The sequence below is a fragment of the Pteropus alecto genome, unplaced genomic scaffold (assembly GCF_000325575.1).
Source record: "Pteropus alecto unplaced genomic scaffold, ASM32557v1 scaffold190, whole genome shotgun sequence".
In the NCBI taxonomy this organism is placed as follows: domain Eukaryota; kingdom Metazoa; phylum Chordata; class Mammalia; order Chiroptera; family Pteropodidae; genus Pteropus; species Pteropus alecto.
In genome coordinates, this window is record NW_006430462.1 from 4,053,827 (window position 1) to 4,077,562 (window position 23,736).

At 34.5% G+C, this 23,736-nt stretch overlaps 1 protein-coding gene and 1 pseudogene across 1 annotated transcript in view; both read left to right on the forward strand.

Annotated features, from left to right (window-relative positions):
• Nucleotides 1-7,225: 7,225 nt before the first annotated feature.
• The window catches only part of HORMAD2 (HORMA domain containing 2), a 73,390-nt gene continuing 56,879 nt past the window's right edge, over nucleotides 7,226-23,736 (forward strand). The window contains exons 1-6 of the mRNA XM_006904902.1: nucleotides 7,226-7,276; nucleotides 12,396-12,537; nucleotides 15,843-15,906; nucleotides 16,397-16,433; nucleotides 19,485-19,505; nucleotides 20,261-20,287. Of these exons, the coding sequence (XP_006904964.1) occupies nucleotides 7,226-7,276; nucleotides 12,396-12,537; nucleotides 15,843-15,906; nucleotides 16,397-16,433; nucleotides 19,485-19,505; nucleotides 20,261-20,287 (342 nt within the window). The remainder of the gene's footprint in view (nucleotides 7,277-12,395; nucleotides 12,538-15,842; nucleotides 15,907-16,396; nucleotides 16,434-19,484; nucleotides 19,506-20,260; nucleotides 20,288-23,736) is intronic.
• On the forward strand, nucleotides 21,550-21,668 carry LOC112480998 (annotated as a pseudogene).

Here is a 23,736-nt window from a genome sequence, read left to right on the forward strand (position 1 = left end):
GAAAGCCACCGCCAGAGTCCTTGTGCAGCCCCGCGCCCCAGGTTCCCTTCGGCGCTGCGAACTCGGCGCAGGGCTAGCCCTCAGAAGGGCGGGAAACACCGCAGCACAGAAACGTCGCCGGGGTAGGAGGGCGAGCGGACTGGGCGCAGAAGCGGGGCCACCACTCTCCCCTTCTTTGCATATTCATGGAGAGGGCGGGGGGAGAGGGGAAGGGAGAGGGAGAGGGAGAGAGAGAGAGAGACAGAGAGAGAGAGACAGAGAGAGAGATTGAGAGAGAGAGAGAGACAGAGAGAGAGAGAGACAGAGAGAGAGAGAGAGAGAGAGAGAGACAGAGAGAGACAGAGAGAGACAGAGAGAGAGAGAGAATATGGACGCTTGAGCGAGCTGGAGAGAGATAATGAATAATTCATGAGGAATCTTTTCGCCCCGCCCAGGAAGGCCTCGTTGATTATTCATAAGCCTGAGAGCGGGTTTGGGCCGGAAAAGGCCGTTGAATCCCCTTCTGAGGGAGGCGTCGAGCGGCTAAGGTGAGGGCTGACCAGATGCGAAGTCTCTGGAGAAAGAGGGTGCTCGAGGATTGTTAGTTCTCTAGTCTTATGTTAACCTTTTTTTTTCTCTCTTCACCTGAGACTTTAAGTTTGACTTGGAAGTATATCACTGAGGCCCGAAATACTCTGAGAAGCTTCGGGAAGGCGGGGCTGAGGAGAAAGGCAAGGGGGAGCTTCTTGGTAACATACCCCGCTCCCACCGCAACACTTGAAGAAAAATTTCACCTATACTGCGGGGAAAAAAAGTAGAAAAATATTCTCACTATCTACGTAGCTTTTAAATTCAGATTTTGGTGGGAGAGAAGGAATCAGTCTTGCCGAGGACGCAGCAGCAGTGATTAGCCGCCGCGCAGTTGGTCAGGCTTATGAGGGTTTGTGTATTTTGCAGGGAGTAGGGCATGAAACTTTCGGAGTTTATTTTAGCTAGGTCTGGTTTTCTCCAGCCATTGAGGTATTCTGCCACAATCAGTGCTTGGCACAAACCAAGAGGTGAGAGGTAGGAATGAGTCCCCACGAATGACCTCAGCTCCTCTTTCAAAAAAAATTTAATCTCCGTGGACTTTAGTTTCCCGAACAGTACGGGGGGAAGAGTGTCTTGGAACTCCACATTAGCCAATCACCAAAATATGTTAGAGTGTGCAGAGCATTGGACGATGTGTGCAGTACATCGTGTACTTGGCTGGTGAAAATGAGAGCAAAAAATACGTTCTCCCTCTTAAAGGAGTTTTTCATCTAATTAGGATGATAATCTAATTTCTCTCCCATTGGACCATAAATTTCTTGAAATGTGAACAATGTTTTACATCTTCGTAATCCTTTCACGAAGCCTGGCACTTCGTAGTTGCCCAGTAAATGTTGAATGAATGAATAATTGAAATACATGGAGAAGATTTTTTAAAAACCAAACAGCATGAACAAATACCCAATTAATAAAGTGGAAACCACTTACTCTGAGCGAGCGTGGAGTAGGGAAATGATCATGGTCAAATGGGATTTGTTAAAATGGTCAGTAATAATTTATGGAAGCAAACTGTGAAACCTCTGAGTTACTGGGTGACCTTTGGCAAACCACATCCACTTGCTGGACTTCACTTACCTCTTCTTTATAGTTTTATGTTACATTTAAATTCATGATTCATTTTGAATTAATATTTATATATAGTATGAGATTTAGGTTGAGGGTTTTGTTTGTTTTTGCCTATAGATGTCCCATTATTTCAACACCATTTGTTAAAAAGACTCCTTCCTCCACTGAATTGACTTTCCTTGGATTAGTTGTAGAGGATGTTTCCTCTCCCTTCCAACTCTATGTTGTGGAACTCATTTATGTTGACATGTACGTCCTTTGAGTAAAGCCATCCTTCATATCATGTATTGGATATTGTTTATTAGATATTGTTTAGAATCCAGCTATTGGATATGTCATATTGGATATAGAAAGGAGATTTTCTTGTTTAAAAAATTGTTGTGGAAGTTTGGGAAAGATGGACAGAGAGCGTTAGGAAATCAACTATTATTGTCTTTGGGCAAATATAATAAAACTTTGGTTTTTGTTTCACTTGGAATGCCTCCCCACCACACACACAAAAAAAAGGTAGTTTAGACCTTCATAAACTAAACAACAGTTGGTTTATCTTTATCTGAAACTTGGATTGACAAATAAAAAGGTAAAGTAGTAAGTAATTGTGCCACCATTTTTATTAGGGCAGTTGAGATGTAAATCAAGAGGTAAGTCCAGAGCGAGTCTTTATCTGAGAAACCATAAGAAATCTTGTCTCTTTCTCAAGATCATAATCTTTGTCACACAGTGGACATATAAAGCATAAGAGTGAGTAGTATTGATGCCTTGTGAAATTTCAGATGGTTGTGGATGCAACATGCAAGCAAATATATCAGTGAAAGACATTGGAAAGTTAGAGTTCTGTTCTTAAAACCCATAGTTATGAAGTATCTCCTAGGTTTTTAAATAATTCATCAGAACAAGGTGATAAAAAATATATAGTTATTATCCAAGAGTTCATCATCTGTAGAGTCATACCTTCTTGGGCTGTCAACTTGTAAGCTTTCAAAATTAAGCAGTTTGTACTTGAATAGGAGACCTCCACAAAACACCTGCTCAGAGGGCAAATAACAGTAGGAAGAGAATAGTTAGAGGGAAAAGTTTGGCTATTTAAAAAATTACTTAGATTTTTTTTGCCTTCCTGAAGCAAGCTCATTCTAGAATTCCAGAAAGAGTCACTACTATGTTTAAAAATAAGCTAGCAATCTCAAACTAGTAAAAGTTAGAGGGAGGAGTTTGGCTATTTAAAAAATTATTTAGATCTTTTTTTGCCTTCGTGAAGGAAGCTCATTTTAAAATCCCAGGAGGAGACATTACTATGTTTAAAAATAAGCTAGCAATCTCAAACTAGTAAAACTAGTAAAATGGTAATACATCATTTTAGATGAAATGAAAGCAAAAGGGAATTTCATTTTGGGGAGTCATTTTAGGAAAATCCTTAAATTAGGAGTCAAAATATCTTGAGTTTTATTCTCAGTTCTGCCACTAAGTGGTTGATTGATCCTGGGTAAGTCAGTTGACTTCTCTGGACCTTGATTTCCTTATCTAGAGAATTAGATGTTTAGTCTAGATGACATTTAAAGTTCTTTCTACCTCTAAAATTCTGTAATTCTTTTCTAGACCCTTAATTCTTCCTTATTCCCGTAGTACTTCTCTGTTGACTTAGCAAATATTTATTGAGCATCTAGATCCTTTGTTCTAGTGCTGTGATAGTGCTGAAGATTCAAGAATGAGCTAAACAAGGCAGAAAAGGTCACATATTATATGATTCCATCCACATAGAATGTATAGAATAGGCAAATCCAGAGAGGTAAAAGTAGATTAGTGGTTGTAAGGGATCAAGTGGGCAGAGAATGAGGAGTGATGGCTAATGGGCATGAGATTTCTTTTTGGAGTAACGAAAATCTTCTGGAATTAGTAGTAATGGTTGTCAAACTTTGTGAATATACTAAAACCCATTGAATTGTTTTTTTTTTTTTAATTTTAAAAGCTTTTTTTTTAACTTTAAAAAATAAATAATGAGCTAGATAGACACAACTTTGCCCTCACATTAACCCACTACAGGATGGGGTGGATGCATAAATGGAACCATGAGATAGTATATATTACAATGGGTTTATAATCCAGTCTTGGTGGTAGCGGCAAATTAGGAAATAATTACTTGAGAAAATGATACCAAGCCAAATCTAGGAGATAAGTAGGAAATGGGAACAGAGGAGGATGTTTCAGGTAGAAGGAATATTAAGAAAGCCTGAAAGCTGGAGAGAATATACTATTTTAGGGTAATTAAAGTAGATAAGAATGGCTGATGCATAAAAGTGTCAAAGAAAATAATTAGAGATGTGGTTAAGGAGGCATGAGCCAGATCTTGAAATCATGGTAAGGAGTTTGGATTTTATTCTGAAAGCAATGGGGAGCCATTGAAGTATTTCAGTTACATAATTAAGTTTATAATTTAAAAAGAAAACTCTGACTGTAATACAGAGAACAGACTGGAGAAAGGTAAGACCAGTGACAAGCAGACTGGTGCTTGTAGCAGTCTAGGCAAAATAAGAGGCTGATCCGCTCTAAAGCAGAGATGACAATGTGGATAAAGTGAGGGGTGGACATTTAAGAAATATTCAGGAGACCAGATATGGGAATGGTGATGGTGGTGGCGAGGGGACAGGATTCAGTCACAGTTTTCAGGCCTGAGCAACTAGGTTTTGATGATGTACACTAAGCTAGGGAACAGAAATAGGTTTGAGGAAAAAGAATTCACATTTGGATGTGTTGGGAACATCAAAGTGGAACTGTGTTATCGACAGAGGTATAAAGTCTCTCTGCAACTCCCCAGAGAGACCTGGGCTTGGGGTATACATATAAGAATCATTAGAATAGAAATAGTAATTGAAACAATAAGAATGTACATTCAAGGAATATATTTAGAAGTAAAAAAGAAGGGCTCTTAGGACAGAACCCTGAAGAACACCAAAAGCTAAACATGGGCAGGGAAAAAGTCTGAAGAAGACAATGAAAAGGAACAACTGGGAGACTAGAAGAAAACCAGGAGTTTGATTACTAATAATTATAAGATTTTTAAAAATAAACGTGCTTTGTTACATATAATGAAATGAGTGTCAGACAGTGTTCCAAGTGTCTTAAAAATAATGACTCATTTAGTCCTGACAACAACCTTGTGAAGTAGGTACTATTACTATCCTTATTTTACAGATAAGGAAACTGAGGCACACAACTTGCCCAAGATGTGAGTGAACTGCAGACTGAGATTTGATCCTAGGTAGTTTGGCTCCAGAAGAGTCCATGTGCTTTTAACCACTATGTTATGTTACCTTTCCAGATAAACACATGCCTGGCTAAACACTGCGAGAGTCTGAAAAGTTGGATTTAATGTCTCTGTTTTACAAAAAGTAAACTGAGGCACAAAGAGATTAATTTGACCAAGTCATAAAGTTACTAGGTTGTTGAGCGGAATTTGAAACCAGGTTTGTTTTTTTTTTTAACTCCAAAGCCTCTTTCTAAGCGATTATACTGCTTATTATTTTCCTCTGTATAAAATTTAACTTTACTTACTTTGTAAATGTTAATTCCTCAGCATTTAACAAATACTAATAGTGACTAATTTTAAAATCTTTCTCAAAAAGCAAGTGCCCTTGATATCTAGAGATTTCAGTGATAATATCAATTCAATCCAGGTTATCTCTACATTCCAAAAATATGGATGTCATAATGCATTATGTTCTAATTTACTTTCTGAAGCAATTAAGGCTTGATTCTCTACAAATACCATCAAAATGTCTTATGATTACAGAAAATTTAAAAAAACATATAGAAAGCTATTTAAAAATCATTATTCCTCTTATTTTTGTCTCTAAGACTAATAATTACCCCAGTAGGAGGTAATTTACCATGTTTCAAGGACCCAGGACTAGAGCTTGAATTAAACTCTTGTAGTTTTTTTTTCCATTTTATTTCTTGAAATTGTAAGGGAGACAATTGATGTGTTGAGTTAGATTTGAAGGTTATACTTGGGAATGAAGATTATACTCTGAAGTCAATAAAAGATACCTTAGAATCTTTAAGGACCAAAGGAATATTGGGTGGTTTTCAGTCTCATATAAAATATTGTAAAAGAGTGTCCCCTAGTGCTGCTCTGAAGAAGTAATTTGAGAGAAGTCGAATATTAACTGTGTATAATCTCTGTCACCACCTTGTGGCCTCAAATAATTCTGCCCTCTTTTATTTACAAAATCTTCCATAATCTTGCATTTATCTAGACCACACATAGGTCACCGGCTATCCTGGGTGATCCAGAATGGAAGGTCTTTAAATGGATTATTTTACAAATATTTTGGTAACTCTATAAAACCTTGAAAAGAAGCCACGATTTAAATTAAATTAAGGCCTTTGAAAAAAAAAAGAAATTCGCTTTTTTTTTTTTTTAATATTAGCGAAGCAATGGAAAGGAAAACTATTTTAAACATTAATATTTTTTTATTATAGCAAAATGTACATGACATAAAATTTACCATTCTCAAGTGTATAATTCAGTGGCACTAAGGTCATTCACAGTGTTGTGCAACCATTACTACTATACATTTCTAGAAAATTTTCATTATGCTGAATAGAACTATGTACCTATTTAACTCCCTATTCTTTCCACCCTTTAGCCCCTAGTAACCTTTATTTTACTTTCTGTCTCTATGAATTTGACTATTTTCCTCATAAGTGGAATCATGTAGTATTCTTCCTTTTGTGTCTGGCTTATTTCACATAGCATAATTTTATTCATGTTGCAGCATGTATCAGAATTTCATTCCTTTTTAAAGCTGAATAATTTTCCATTATATATACCACATTTAAAAAATCCATTCAACTGCTCAAGGGCATTTAGGTTGTTTCCACTTTTTGGCTATTGTAAATAGTACTGCTGTGATCATTGATGTACAGAATCTGTTTGAATCCTTGCTTTCAATACTTTTGGGTATATACCTAGAAGTGAAATTACTGGATAATATAGTATTGTTTAACTTTCTGAGGAACTGCCATACTGTTTTCACAGCAGCTGCACCATTTTACATTCCCACCAGCAGTGTACAGGGTTCCAATTTCTCTACATCCTCTCCAATGCTTGTTATTTTCCCTTTTTTTTTTTTGAATAGCCATCCTAATAGGTGTAAAGTATAAATATTAACTTTTGAGTTGACTTTGAAAATCAATTAACGTGAAGTTAATTCAAGAAATATTTTTGAGCTGCTGCTACATATAAAGCACTGTTATAATCTGAGGGAATAACAAGGATGAGTAAAACATATCACTGAATCATTAGGTGATTTTCAATTTATTTTTTTCTCCAAATGTATTTGGGAACAAGTAGTCAACTTAAATTTTAATTGGGTGGTTGGAAAAACTAATATAGAGACTTTATGCCAAATTTATAGAAAATTGTTAGTGGAGATAAAAATGTTTATTAAACTAATTTACCAAAGAATATAGTCAGAGGCTAATATATAGTTTTTCTTTGGAAAATTCACAATAAGAATTATGTTAGGCAGATCTCTAATTAAATTTTTTTTTTACAGGTTAGACTTGTTAAAGAATCCTGAATATTGCTATAATGGCCACTGCTCAACTCTCTCATGCCATCAGAATTCATAAGGCATCTAAGGTATTTATTTAGAATTAAAGAAAATCAATGACTATGTAGTTAGTTCAGAATCATGACTTCAATCTTTGGTGTTTTTTTAAAATAGCAGTTTTATCAGTTAATTGGCACATAATATTCTGACAGAGTATGTCTACATTTTAACTGCCTAATGGACTGAAGATGTTCAGAAAATTAGAATAGATCCCTACAAAATAACTTACTGGATGCTTGTTTCATATTTCTATATTTATATTTTCTAGGGTAAAATGAATAAAAAAAAAAAAGATGTTTAAAGAGAATGGTTCTTTGTTAGACATTCACTTCCCAAAGCAATTAGGAAACTTATAATGTACAACATGATGTAATTATAAGAACCAACGGAGAGAGCACTGAGAAAAACTTGGATGCTGTGACCCTGGGGGAATGTGCCAAGGCTAGGCAACCTTGCTGGATTTACCTGCTCCAGTTTATCTTGTCCCATGACATTCATTAATGAATCATTTATTTATTCATTGAAAGATCAATATTACATAATATGTATGTAATACTGTGTTATCCTCTGAAAGAATAAAAAAAGAATCTTCATCTTCCACAAATTTATCATCTGGTTAAATTAAGATTTGCAAGAGTTAAGTCAACATACAAAGTCATATATATACATTACATATATTTGAAAAAGAGTAAAGCAATACAAATTATAGGAATTTAGAGATTTTCTGTAGACTGAAATGGTTGGTATATTTCTCATGAAGGAGATGGGACTTAAAGTGGACCTTGAAAAATGAAAATGGTTTGGATAGAGGAGAGAGAATTCCATGAAAAAAACCTAGCATATGCCTTGGCTCAGAATAAGAAATAAGCATTGCATGTTTCAGAAAATAACAAAGAACCCAATTTTAGTGGCATGGAGTGTCATCTGGTTGAACAGAAGCAGGAAATAAAGTTGAATAGGAACTTTGAGGACAAAATAACATGGATCATAAAAGCCAGGCTAAGAAATTTATGCTTTATTCTGCAATCAATGGAAGTCAGCAAGTTTTATTAGGAGAGTGAATAAAATTATTGTTTAAGGAATATTAAGCTATAGCAGAAGTTTGAAAGATTGAGGCTGAGGAGAATTTGGGCAGAGAGAAAGCAGTCATCTTTCTGGCTCGAATTCAGTATACTCACTAAGCAGGCTCTTGATCTCATTTAGTTTTCTAAGTGTGCTTCTTTCCTGGAAGTGGAAATGCTGATCTGGGTATATGAATTGTAATCAGCTTGGTAGTTATTTTTCACTGTAAGTTAACAAATCGAACTTTTGATATAAACAAATCTTTGCAGTTTAGACTGCATGAGCTACTTCTCCCAGTAAATATTAAGTGACTGTACGATTTTGCTATTTAATACTTAACAATAATAATAACTATAGAAGCTAACATTTATTCAGCTCTTACCATGTGCTGGGCACTGTGTCAGGGCTTTATATTATTATTTCAATTAAACCTTGCAATAAGGAGGAAACTGAAGCCCAGAGAAGTAAAGTAACTTGCCTTAGGTCACATAACTTGACAGCTAAGCTGTCAAACATCTCATGCCATTAGCACACTATCTTATTAAAATAATTTTTCATAGTGTTTTTTATTATCAAGCCATAGTAGTTTCATGTATTAGACATTTATAAAAACAACAATAATAGTCCTTAAAGTATTAGACCAGTTGAGCTGAGAAAAAAATCCCTGGAGTCTAGAGAAGTAACAGAACTCTAGAGGCTTTTCTAATCATTGGTATTCATGACTACAAATGGGCTTTTAGATTCTATATTTAAAGTAAATGTCTTTATACTTTCAGGTTATTTAATCTTACGAATGATTATTACTCAAGTATTGCCTCTAAGTTTTGGCATATTTTCAATAAGTTACTATATATGTATGCCATGCCAGCTATTAACCAATTACTGAAAAGAACCTTAATTTCTCAAGATTTATGGGTACAAAAATCAAAGAGCAATTTTCTCTAAAATTTTACACATACACACACACATGCACACTACATACACACCTAATTCCTTCAGCTTCAATCTTTCCTACTTCTGTGTAATATTCTTAAAGCAATTGTTTTACTCTCTCACCTGATCAAACCTACTGACTTTCCATTGATTGTAGATTAAAACATAAATTTCTTTGCTTGGTTTTTAAGATCCATATTAATCTCCCCCACCGCGCCCCCCCGCCCCCGGCCAAAGTTCCTAGCATACATGTAAGAGTAGTAATTTTATCATATACCTTTTTAACAACTGAATATAATCTGGTTTGACAAAAAGGTGAACTGATAATTCATTGCCACTACATAGTATACTAAAGAAGAAGCAAGCTTATATAGCAAAATTATGTCTAGAATGTCCCAAAGACATTCTAGAATGAGATCTAGATATAAAAATGCTTTTGAGGAGTTCTCTTTCATCTAAAGTCATATTTAAGTAGCGGAATTATTAAAACTTCAACAGTTGAAACAGTGCAGTAGAGTAAAAGACCCCTGAATTTCAATAAGGTAATCAAAGACCTACCATCGTGACTTCTAACAGCATAGATTAGTTTCACTTTCTTTTGTACTTTAATTAAATCAAATCATACAGTAGTACTTATTTGTATCTGTTTTTGTTGTTGTTCAGCTTTATGTGTGAGAGTCATCTATATTGTTAAGTATAGTTGTAGATCATTCATTCTCATTGCTTGAATAGTATTCCATTGTGGGAATATACCATAATTTGTTTATCCATTCTCTTGCTGATGGACATTTGGGTAGTTTCCAGTTTGGGACTATTATGAATAATGCTATTATGAATGTTCTTTTGGTGAACATATGTATGCATATTTATCGAATGAGTGGAATATGGGTCATAGGATATGTGTGTATTTAGCTTTAGTAGATGACCACTAAGCAATTTTCCAAAGAAGTTGTACTCATTTACACTCCTATATATCCTTGTCAACATCTGGTATTTTTTAATTTTTAAGTTTTAGCTATTTTGGTGGGTGTGTAGTGTTACCTCACTGTGATTTTAATATGGACTTCCCTGATGAAGTTTGAGTACTTTTTCATTGTTTATTGGCCATTTGGATATTCTCTTTCATGAAGGGTCTGTTCAATTCTTTTGCCCATTTTCCTTTTCCATTGTCTTTTTCTTAGTGAATTTTAGGTGTTCTTTATAAATCCTGGATATGAGTCTTTTGGCAGATATGTATTAAACTATCTTCTCCTACTCTTGAGTTGATTCTTTGCTCTTAATAGTGTATTACTGAACAGAAGTTCTTAAGTTTAATATAGTTTAATTTATTAATATTTGGAAAATACTTTAAAATTATAATCTATTGACACAACACCAGCTGGAGTTCATGAGACACATTTTGTGTTTAGATTAAAAAAGACAGCAAAAAGCAATCTCCTTACTAATTAATTGACAAAAAGATCATATTTTCATTTTTATGTTAATATATGTACACAAAAAACATTAAATGATATGACAAACATGTTGAAATAATAACTCAAGATATAAAACAAACTATCAGCAAATACTCTGTATGCAAAATGACTGTTAGTTGGTAGACACTTCTTACATACTGAAGTAAAATTCATATATCTGTCACTCTTATGACATTCTTAATGTGGCACACTATTTCTTAAGGAAAACTGTCCAGTCTTTTGAGAACAACAGTATAAATTGTTTAATATGTCACACACACATAGATACATACATACATAAACTTTAGAAGAAACTATTATTAGCATTGATATTTTTTATGGAACACTAACATCTTACAGAACCTCAATGTTATGCAGAACTCTAGCTTAAGCAAAGCACAAAGGTATGGAAATACATAGAAGCAGAACAGTAGATGAATGGTATTTTCACGTGGCTAGAGGGTAGGGTGCATAGGAGAGAATAAGGGAGTAAGGGTAGAGAGGAGGGGGTGGGAAATGAGACAGGAGAGCTAGGCAAGGATAACATTTAGATAGTTTTCAAATGCTCCACTAAGGTACTTGGACTCTATCCTGTATGAACATTGGAAGTGTTGTGATAAGATTTGTATTCTTTAAAATTACTGATGGCAATATGAAGAATAGGTTGAATGAAAGGAACTGTTGGCAGGGAGATCAAGGGCTATTGCAGTAATAAAGGGGGGAAGTGAATATGTCCTGAGCCCAGACAGTGGCAGTGAGAAGGAGAAGGAGAAAACAGATTTGAGAACTCTTTAGAGAGAATTCATAGAAGTGAGTGATTGGATATGGGTATGAAAGAGAGAGAGAAAGCAAAGATGACTCTACTTCTACCCTAAATGATTGGAGTGATGCCAATTCATTTGTCTGAGATGAAATTTGGGATCAGATTTTGGTCATAAGTAATAGAGATAAACTGAGTTTGAGGGTCTACAGAATGGTCTAGGTGTAGATGTCCAGAAAATAAAAATGTGGAAGTGGGGCTCAGAACAGAAATGAGTACTCAAAGTCTCTGTATAGGCTGTGGCTGAAGCAGTGAGACTAGATGAGATTATCCAAGAAAAAAAAGCTATGAAAAGAGAGAAAGACTGAAGGCAGAATCCTGGGCTGAGACCAACATTTAAAAGGCAGAAAAACTGGAAAAAATAAAAGAGATTGAGATAGATATGGAGGGATAGGTGAAAAACCAAAATAAAATAGTATTATGGTAGCTGAGAGAGAGGAGGGAGAGTGTAGCCAAGTGTCAAGCACTGCAGAGAAGTTACATAGCACTAGGACCAAGAAGAGGTCAATGATAGGATGTGCTTTGGAGATGATAGTATAGAATGGATGAGGTAAAAGACAGATTGCAGTTGGTTCTGAGAAGTGTGTAAAGGAAAGGAGATTATATAATTATAGTAAAACTCCAGTTTTGCCTCAGATCCATAGATTATTTTGAAATAAGTTGTATTAGTCTTGAATTACTTGGGTAACTAACTTTCTTTTCTGCCTTACCTGTGGAAACCTAATTTAAGCAATATTCAAAGCCTGTTTCCTTTTGATTACCTATAAAGGTATCAGATTTGAAGTCCTGAGAAATCTTTCCATCATGTCTGTGGTAATGGCATGATGGACTGACTATATTAAAGAATACTAATCGTTTTCATCTTTGTTTTTTTCCCAGGAAACAGTTTTCCCATCCCAAATTACTAATGAGCATGAGTCACTGATAATGGTGAAGAAACTTTTCGCTACTTCTATCTCATGCATAACATATTTAAGGGGCCTGTTTCCAGAGAGCTCTTATGGAGAACGCCATTTGGATGGTAAAGTTTAACTAAATGGTTACTTTGGCTGTTGTAGCCCTTTTCTGTATTTGGCAAGAGTAAACCTTTAATCTCTCACAGAGCATGCTCATTCAAAGTCATGGGCCTGTTCTTCAAGATCAATTTGCTAATTCATTTTCCATTTTGATTTCATCACGTTTAGTGGTTTTACTTATAGGAACCATTAGTTCCTGGCTAGATATCAAATGACAGACTGAGGAGAAAAGAAATCTGTGTAAACAAGCCCAGTATTTCTAAACTATAAGTATAAAAGCAGCAGCCAGATCAAAATCTGTTTGGGTGCTGTAGATTTGTGCTATTTTGCATCTCAATTGAATTTGTTCTTTGAATTATACTTTGGCATTGAGGAAGTTTAATGGAGCTAGGTGAAACATATTAACACACATATGCAAATATGCTGGGAAAGAATGAATACTCATGCCAAACTCATTTGTTGATTAGCATGGATATTTAGACAATTATTATTCTATTATCAGCTCAAGTCTTTTCGTAATTGCCAGGTCTTCTAATTTCCTTCCTTTTGTTTCTTATGTCCATAAACTTATGATCTCATTTCCTTATATTACAAGCTGTTTCTGGTTCCTTTCCTCCTCTTGTATTAAAAAAAAAATGTACCTAGGACTCTTCAGTTTTTCAAAATCTTATTATTTGTTTAAAAATGTGGATTATAATAATAATTCAGAAACTCTTGCTGAATTGTCACTAAACTGGAAACTACCATTTGGAAAATATAGAGAGCTACAAGTTTCCTTGTAAGAAGTTATTTTTTAAAATTTAACTTTACTTTAAATTTCTCACATCTATATTTAATGATGTACCTTGGCCTCATTCCAATTTAATTTTCTTAAACAACATTTGACTCTACATGAACATCAGTGAAATGCATGTAGGCTTTAAACACAAAAACTTGATATTTGCAATTATGACAACCTCATTTGTATTATGTCCTTTTTTGGTTTATTGGATATAAATCTGTAATAGTGAATGTGTTTATATATAGCACATAGTTTCAGTTTCTCCTTTTTTTTAGAACATAGAATTGGAAAAAGACATGCTTTGGGTAGTTAATTATTAAAATACAAAATTCAACCTAGTAAATTTGAAGATCTAATTGGCTTTATTAAGTAATTCATGAATTGGGCAACATTCCATCTAGCAACCAGAAGGGCACTCTGAAAGGTTGTACAAAATGGAAGCTTTTTATAAGAAGAAGGGTTGAACAAGGAAACTATTAACAAAGAAAAGAATGGGTTACTTTTGGGCCAGGACATATTTTCTTTGGGATAAGAGAATGGGAAAGGTTTTTATCATTGCCTCTTCTTTCTGTTGGGGGATGGAGAGGGCCTGCAGTGGCAGATCACTGGTGCTTGACCAGAGGATTTCATACTGGTTGATTAACATTACATTTCCGAGAGAGTTTGAAACTGCAGTAAAATCAGGTATTAAATCTGGGTTTGTATCATGGGCTTTTAACACATTGATGCCATTTTGGGCGTGGTTTTTCTTTAACATAATTAAACACTTATTGTGTGCCAATTGCTACCCTAGGCATGGTGGGTAATGCCATTCCTATAGCTTTATTTTTTGTGACACTTTTAATGGAAGTTATATGTCTCCCACTCAATGTTAGTACTTAAAAATACTCAATACTCCTATGTCACTCTTTTTTGTAGTCTCTAAATGTTATACCAATATAGAATACTTTTAATATCCTTCAATATAAGTAGAGATGACATCAATTTTAGGATAAGAGAAAATGTAAAGGTGAAGTGACTTGTGCAAAGTCGTACATGAATCAGTGATTGATTTTGGACTGATCAAAACTCAAGCTCTTTTAATATGATTTTCTATTCTTCCCTATGTCAACATAAGAACATCCAAACCTGTAGAGAATTATTGAGTTTATCTGAGCCAAACTGACAACATGCTGGGAAACAAGATCTCAAATGTTCCAGAGAATAACAGTTTTGCAGTTTCTTTTATACATTTGAAATTACGGAGGAAACATAAGGAAGATTACGTGAAGGTGGGAGAAAGCCAGGCAGGGAAATCTCTATGATTGGATTACAGGATAATTAACTACTCTTGAGGATGGTTAGGCCTCCTAGGGGTCTGAAAAAGAGGATTACTCTGGCATTTCAAAGGTGTGTTAACCTAAATGCGCAAGAACAATGGACAAGGCTTGGCTTAAGGTAAAAATAAACCTTTTACTAACGCAGTTATATGCCTGAGGGGAAACTACCTACTATAACCTGCCTAGTTAGGAATTTATGATCAGATCACCCTGTGAGGTTACTTTTGGTCACTTGACTTTTCAGATTTATTACAGAGCCTCTTTATCGTCCAAACCTAACTACAGTAAGGTAGTTGAATTTCAGATGGAAATTAATATTTAAGAATAATTCATGTAAAAATTTTTATTTTTGTTTTTTACTGAGAAGAAGAGAAATATCAGAGAAGTGACTTGAGATTGAGGTGTATGTTTTAAATTGGTTAAATGGTGATGGTCTCAATACTACCTTATGATTACCTAGAATTCAACAAAAGCAAAGAAATGACACAAATTGATTTTGCAACCAAGTCACTGTGCTACTGTTGGGAAGGAAAATTTTTCCTTTTAGGTTCTTTGGGTTTTTCTAGTAATTAAGTTGACATGAAACATTAACGAAAGAAAAATAAATTTAACTTTGCGCATACAGGAGACCCATACAATTGAAGCCAAAGGCATTCAGGCAATTCAGGCTTTTATGCCATCCTGAGCTAAGGAATGGGATAAGGGCCTGGGGGATTCAAAGGGGAAGAGGGCAATTCACAGGAAGATAAGAGACACAGGTGTTTGGTAATCAGATGTTTGCCTTGTGCAGTTAAGTCTTTTAGATAAAAAGTTATCTCTGGTAATAGCTCTCTTTTTGGGCCATACTCCACATCTAAATTTTTTAGTCAGTTAAAGGAGAGGTAAAAGTTTTCCTTGAGTCAGCTGGGTCTTGGTTGCTGTGAACCAGATAATCCATATGCTAAAGTTGCACATTCTGAGATAGCATATTCTGCTTCCCTTCACTACACTGTATAAGGAGAGACTGCAAAACTGTAATCAAAATAGGAACTAAGCTAATTATCAATGTAGGATTTTTAAAGGTGGTATTTAGAGATTCAAAATGCTTTTATAAGCTATAAAACTAAGTTATATAAAGAAAATAGTTAAAGGAATACCGTTATTTAGCATGGATAATTTTAGTACACAGTCATTTAGTAGATGAAAATAGACTATGTTTCTATTTTTGTAGACCTCAGTTTAAAAATCCTCCGAGAAGATAAAAAATGTCCTGGGTCACTGCATATTATCAAATGGTAAGTAATTGAAATTTTATAAAAGTTGAAATTACCCATAATTTCGTGGCTGAAATTACCCATAATACTTTATTTGGTAACATTTCCTTAAAACTTTCTTTCTTTCTTTTAATAATTTCGTAGAAATTTGTAGCCATTATTCAATATTATTTTAAGGTACTGATTTAGTTTTGTTTTTGAAGTAAATGAACTTGTATAAAGGAAGAAAAATATCAATCAAAACCTGATTACTCATGTGCATGTTAATGTCCTAAACATTATGGGAGCCGAAAAGAAAAGGTAATTCTTTACCTCAAAATTGCTTATCTATTATTTATAAAGTTCTATCAACATGTTAAACGATATTTGAAGTTTAAAAAATTAATTAAATGGGAAAGGTAAATGATTATCAATTCAATGTACTTCAAAACAAAAAACATAAATTAATTCTGTACTTGGAATTCGTTTTGGCTTTGCATCTAGTTGACATCAAACATTTATTTCTTGACAGGATTCAAGGTTGTTTTGACGCTTTGGAAAAGAAATACGTAAGAATGTTTTAAAATTTACACTAGAATCAAAGACTAATCTTTTATCTCTTAAAAAAATAGTTTAGCCTTTATTTTGTTGTTGTGTTTTAAGGATATACCAGTGCCTACATTTGCATTCATGGACCAGTTTTCTTTTTATGTCTTTGTTGTCTCATTGATGTTTCATTTACATTAATTAGAAATGAAACCCTCATTTTTTCTTTTACATACTCATATCTTTTTGACCACAGAATTTCCTCTGAAGTCACTGGGAGATATCCACAGGATGTGGGAAAGAGGAGACAAGAATCTGGCATTCAGTCCATTGAATATGGTCAAAATAGTGGCAGATATAAAAGGAAAAATTGATCTTGAATCATCTGTTTTTATTCTGTGCTGGTTACTTTGTTAACTATGGTGCATGTATATAACCTGTTCCCCTAAAATAGCTAGTATTGTGGCTCAAATTTTTTAGAAATGCAGCTTGAATTTTAAGTGCATCAGATCTTTCTCACTGCCCAAGACAGCTATGAAGGGTGTAAAACTTAGAGGCTCTAGTCCTAGTTGAAGAGATAAGATATATATAAATGAACTTTTTGTCACTGCTTCCCCCCTTTCTCCATCTGTATTTTCTTTTTACTTCTTTTCAATTTCTATTCCTTTAAGAAATCTTCAGGTAAATAAGCCTTACATTAGATTATTTAGTTGTACACATACATTTCCTTTTTCACTGAACAATTATTATTTATGATTTATTCAACACTGACCTGGGGGAGTGAGAGATACAATTATTATTTATGATTTATTCAACACTGACCTGGGGGAGTGAGGGATACAAAAATAGAACAGATATAAGATTGTGCACTCAAAGAGCTTATAGACCATGACAGAAGATATATGATATTCACAGGCATGGCTGATAATCAGCTGTTACACATTGGCCCACCTGTATCTGTTGTTAAAATATTGAAATACTCTATTGATATGGTAAATAGCTGCTTCTCTGAGACCCCAAATGACCCCACAATGTCCTTCCCATTACCCCACCATTGTCTCTTTTGGGATCTCCCCAGACAATTCCACAATCTAGCAACTAAAGGGTTAACAACCTGGCCCCAGGAGGGCTTCTTGGCTAAGTTTACATCCTTTCTGATTAGTCAATACCTGTGCCTTATTGGGCTGTTAAATATTGATTTTTTTTACATTATATTTTGACTATCACCTCTATCACAAGTATAAGGAACCATAATGCCCAATAGAAAGTAATGCATGTCAAAGAAAAAATACTGATTGTATACAATGGAAGTATGGAAAAGGAAGGGTTATATCTAGTTAGGGGCAAGAAAGAGATCTTTGAGAGAGAGAAAATGGCTTTTGAGCTTTGAAGGCCCTTAGTATTTGGACAGGTTGAGAAGGGGGAGAAAGTCATCACCAGCATACTGAACAGTGCTCATTCATTCTCCTTCATCTATTCATTTAGCAACACTTCCTGAGTGTCCATCATTGAGGAGCAGTACAGTGTAGTTACGAGCTCAAATTTTGGAATCAGACAGTCTTAAGTGAATCCCAGTTTTGCCACTTGTTGATATAAGACCATCTAAACCCACAGAAAAATTTTATCAGAGTTTATTTCAGATAAACCAATGATAGTTTCCAGGAAGCAAAATCTAAAATGCTTAGAAGAATAACAGTTTTGCAGTTTCTTTTATGCTTTCAAGATTAAGGAGGAAGCGTAAGGAAGAAATAACAAGGTGGGGACTGGATTACAGGATAGTTAACAAGACTATGTACTGTCTTAAGGGTGGCTATATAGCCTAATTGTCTCCTTATTCCCATTCTCAATCTCCTACCATTCCAACCCACTGTTCACACTACATTCTTTTAGAAACTTGAGTCTGACCATGTCATTCTTTAGCCTAAAAATATTCCATGGCTTTAAAAATAAAGTTCAGAATCCATCACATGATCTACAAGGCCTGTATGATCTAGTCTCCATCTGCCTTTCCAAAGCATCATTCTCACCGTTGCTCACCATGTTCAAGCCGCATAAGGATTCTAGAGCATGTAAAGTGCCTTTTACCTTTGTATATAGTGTTCTTTTTTGCCTGGAAAATTTTTTTCTCTACCCAACACCTTTTACCTGGCTAACTGCAATTTATCCTTTAGGTCTCAGCCTAAATATTTACTTCCTCAGGGAGGCCTTCCCTGATAGCCCTCCTCCCCAGCCTAGATTGTCCCTCTGTTTAATGTTTTAAAGCACCCTGTACTGCTTCTTCATAGCACTTAACACATATTTATGTAATTTTTTTGTTTATTGTTTTCTTCTCTGCTGGTCTGCATGTTCCCTGAGAACAGGGGCCATGACTATTTTTGAATGAAATGACTTTTAATTAAATAATATAAAATAGAGCTTCACTAAGTAGTCTTAAATCAATTGTATGCAGTAATCAAAATAGCCACACAGTGTCACTAAAGTTTTAGTCCTTTTGGCGAAATAGGTGAATAATTTGATATGAAATTATGGTCCTGAAATTTTCTCATTTGCATTCTAGTTTTTTAAGATTTATCATAGGCTTTATTATGTCTCTATCTCTATATCTATATATTCTATTACTTTTCGGGGAGAATCTGTTTCTAGTAACAGATAGATGTAGGGAAGGCACAGATTTTATAGATTTATATCAGACTTTACATTTTTTACTTTAGTAGATTAGTTTCAAAAGGCACAATTTTTTGAAATACTTGTAGCATATTTAATTTTTAGTAATAATAAATTATTTTGTATATCTTTTGCCTCCCAAACTAGAATAAAACTTATAGAGAGTAAGGATAGTTATTTTCTTTTTTTGTATCCCTCCCTCCCCAGCAGAACCCTGGGTATGTAATAGGCACTCACTTGAATGAATGGATAATTAGTATCCCTTTTTCTGGTCTTCTGAATAATATATTTTTTTCCCTACCCAAATTTTTGCAACCTCTCTGAAATTCCGTTTTAATTAGCCTTTAATGAAAATAACTTAGGTGCAAGTATGTAATATATAATAACAATAGTTTTCTTTTCTCTTGAAGCTACATATGGCAGTACTTACAGTAAGTAAATATTGAAGGACCAAGACTCTGTCTATACTTTGTTGTCGTTTGATGAGTAAAACATTAAAGCAGTACTCTCCCTCTGCCCTCTTGAATTCCTTTATCTGTCTTACGACATTTTGAAATAAAGAATTAGAAGTTTTTATAAAAGATCACAAAATATATATATCTTTGGTATATTACAATGCATGGGAAAATATATACGATATACTATCTGCTTCATCTATTGGCTATCAGGATTTTATCTGAGTTACTTTATAAACTTGAAATTTTTATTTTTGAAGTTTTGTAGACTTTTTTGAAGTTTTGTATACTTCTGAGTATAGCATGGTGAATGTAGGTAAGAATAGAAAGAAAATGAGGAGATGCTATTGAGAGTTTCAGATATATGATTTATTTAAGAAATTTTAAACCACGAAAAATTATTTAGAATTTGTAACTCAGTCACAATAATCATAAATATCTGTTTATCAATTTCCTTATAGTCAGTATTCACAGACTATTCTAAAGACTCTGTGTTTATAGAATAAGAGCTTATTCTATCTCTAGTTTGAACTACATATCTTAAGATATATCTGTATATATACACACACACATATATATGTGTGTGTGTGTGTGTGTATATATATATATATATATAATTCTCAGTACTCAATGAATATAGCACAAACTGAATTCTTTACCTAGAACATACATTCTGTGAGGAATGATCTTCCGTTTCAGAAATTAAATGCTGCTTATTTTTCCTTAAACAGCTTTACACAAATCCCAAGGAACCTGAGGTAAGAACACATATAGAAATGTGCAGTGTATGTATATTATATTTAAAAATGTTTATCTGAGTTGAGGCCATAGTTTATGTTACTAGCAAAGTAACTCATAGTGAGCTCTTTCAGTGTGTTTTTAATAAACTTCAGCAATTCTTTATTATGAGGTTTTTACAACTACTTAGAGGCATTGAAAAAAAAAGCATTGAGTAGAACCGATTCTATTCCCTAACATGTTAACATTAAGAATCTCTGCTTATATAAATACCATATTTTATTACTTATTTTAACTGATTCTGAATCCTTTCTGTTTGTGGCCTTTGGAAGACATGGCATAATTCTAAATTTTTTTTTTTTTTTTTTTTTGCCAACTAAATTCTCCCTGTCTTATTGATCTTTTTATAGATTTTCAGAGCTTTACCTCTTTGTTTCTCTCTCTAAATGTCTTCCCTCTGCTTTTTGAGCCCTACTCATTCTCAAGGCCCACTTATGTTCAAATATTTCATGAAAGTCTCTTTGCCTATTCTGTTCACACTAATTTCTTCCTTTTCTAAATTCCTTTTCCAGCAGGACCTCACAATTTAACACCCTCAACTGATTCATGGAGATTATCTCCCTAACCAAATTGTGAATTCTTGAGGAGAAGAGTCTTGTCTTGTTTTCTGTCTCCCAGAGTGAATATTATAGTCCTGGACACATAATAGTTACTTGCTCTACTTCAAATGGTAGCTGTGGCGGTAGCATAGAAATAGAGAGAGAAGCCTTTTTCCTTCTCATTCTATTCTCTTTATTCTCCTCCTAGCTTTCTTTCCTCTTCCCTTTCCTTTTTCCTTGCTTTCAGTTTTCCTTCTATAAGCCAGTGGATTTAATCTTAGTGGCAGTCAAGACTAAATTAAGCATTTTTAGTCTTTAACATCCTTGATTGGCAAGATTGTACATAGCTGTTTGAGCAAGGTGGAAGAAAATTGGCACATAGTGATGGACAGCAATTTCTCAATGCCCAGATTACCTCTATTTATGTTTGTCTCTTGTGTAGTTTCAAATGCTTTTTTTCTCCTGTAGATCTGAGGAGAAGTTCCCTAATAAATTGTAAAGAAATCGATCACTACCTTAGTGCAATAAATTATTATATTTTCTTATGCGTGTAAAACTCCTAGTCTGAAATGCTAAGCAAATTGGGCTTAAATACAGAAAAATCTTACCCAGTGGGAAAAAAGTATTAAATGAGCTTTGGTGCAGGGAATATATATAATAATGAAGTTAGAAAACAAAATTTTGTTTATGGTCATGCCGCCCTGAACAAGCCTGATCCCATCTGATTTCAGAAGCTAAGCAGGGTCGGGCCCAGATAGTACTTGGATGGGAGACCACCTAGGAAGACCAGGTGGTGTAGGCATAAAAAATTTTTAAAAAATAAGGGATTGTAAGCTGACAAGGTCCTTGCAATCTGTGAGGTTAACCAAGGGTTGCCTCGCCTAAAAAAGAAAACAATATTTTATTTTATGATTAGTTCTGAGCTGTCATGACCCAGAAAAAGTGTTTTGAACACTTACAGATTCTTCCCTATGGCAGTGATCTCTGGCTTTTCTGTGCTCATGGCACACTTTTGATTACTAGAAAATTTGGTGGCATGTCTGAAGGTATTAAAAGACTCAAAAAGACACCAAACAAATCTGTAATAATTACAGTATAACTATGTATAGCAATATTCATAGTGCCTGTAAGTATCCAAGGGGTTACACTGTTTTATGGTTGATGTTTAGCATCAAGACACTAATAGAACTGTTTACCTCCCTAATCTCATTCTTTTATAAACTCACAAAACAATAATAAACACAGTCTTTCTTTGGAATTTATCTGATATTGCACCATGTTGTTTGACTCATATCCATAGAAGTGTATCCTCCTCTGAAGAAAGCTATATAAACAATAACAATGTTAATATTTACCTGAAGCAAAAATACATTTTACACATAGATTAAAATTTGAAGCACTTTTTTGAAGAGTCTGTCCTGGTACACAATTGAGAATCTCTGTCTTAAATCGAAAATGTGCTTACCTAGTCCAGAGGCCAACAGAGTTTTGAGCATTATTGCACAAAGTTGTGGTTCTTCTGCACCTGAAGTTTTGTTCTGGTTTCTCTATCTCATGAAAGAAGTAAAATGACAAAAGTAACTAAAGTTACTAAAGTGAAGAGGGATAGTGTAGCTTTTCTACAGACATATACTACAAAAAAGTGTGGAGGTATTAATAAGATGTGTAAGCCAAAATGTAAATATGTTAAGGAAAGATTTACACAACTCACTGCAGAATAGACCTATAAAGAATTACTAAATGTGAATATTGTGAGGACACAAATCTTACTGTTTTACCATCTTTCCTTTGTGACTATTGGAGGTGGTTCAACACCCACTTTTAACAGACTGCTTCAGGAATTTAACTCTAGATGGTTTCTTTTTAGCCACAATATGCTTTTAGAGATTGTATGTTTTTTATTATTTTTAAAAAATCTTTGTTGAAATCCTTGATGAAATGCTAATTAAGTGTGAACTGTACACTGGCTGAATATTTATTCACTCAGCAAATATTAATTAGGTTCTCTTTATGGGCCTAGCACTGTTCAAGGTATAAAAACACATGAGGTAATGGGATAGACAAGGTCCCTTCTCTCTGGAAGCTTAATTCTAATGAGGGAATGTAAAAAATAAACAAATAAACGAAGATTAGCAAATCGATTTCAGATAGTTTATAATGCTATGTAGAAAAGAAGAGAAGGTAGTATGCTGGAGAGTGCTGAAACTGGCAATGAAGGAGGAGGGATAGGAGGGCAGTCCATGGAAGGCCTCCCTTAGGGGTCACTGTTTGAGCTGAGACTGAATAAGCCAGAGGAGTCAGCCTATGTAGGTCTGTGAGAGGCAATGGCATGTGACTAGCTGAATAACACCCTAGTTAATATTTCAGGTGCTGGAGTCAAATCCCAGCTCTGCCACTTAATTAGCTTCATCTAAGGTAATAATACCTACCTCAGAGTGTTGGCTACATAAGAATAAATAGATGTAGAATATTTAGGGCAGTCCTTGAATATTATAATTATTATCATCAACTGGAGACAACATGTTACAGAATACAGCTGTGCAAGGATCATAGGGCAGAAAGGCTACTTGTATGTTCGTGGACAGAGAGGGTGCCCTGAGCCTGGAACCTAGAGAGTGGGAGGGAAAGAGGCAGGAGATAAGGTCAGCAACAAAGGCAGAGAATAGATTGGTAAGGCCTTATGGATCAAGGTAAATTTTGGTTTTATTCTAAAGACAGTGGGAAACCATTGGGAATAAGAGTAACATGGTCTGATTTTTATTTTCAAAAACTCTTTTTGACCATAGAATAGAGAATGAATTATAGGAGGAGTGATTTGGAAGCAAGTGGATAAAATGAAGAGAGATGGTGGTGGCTTGGATAGGGCAATA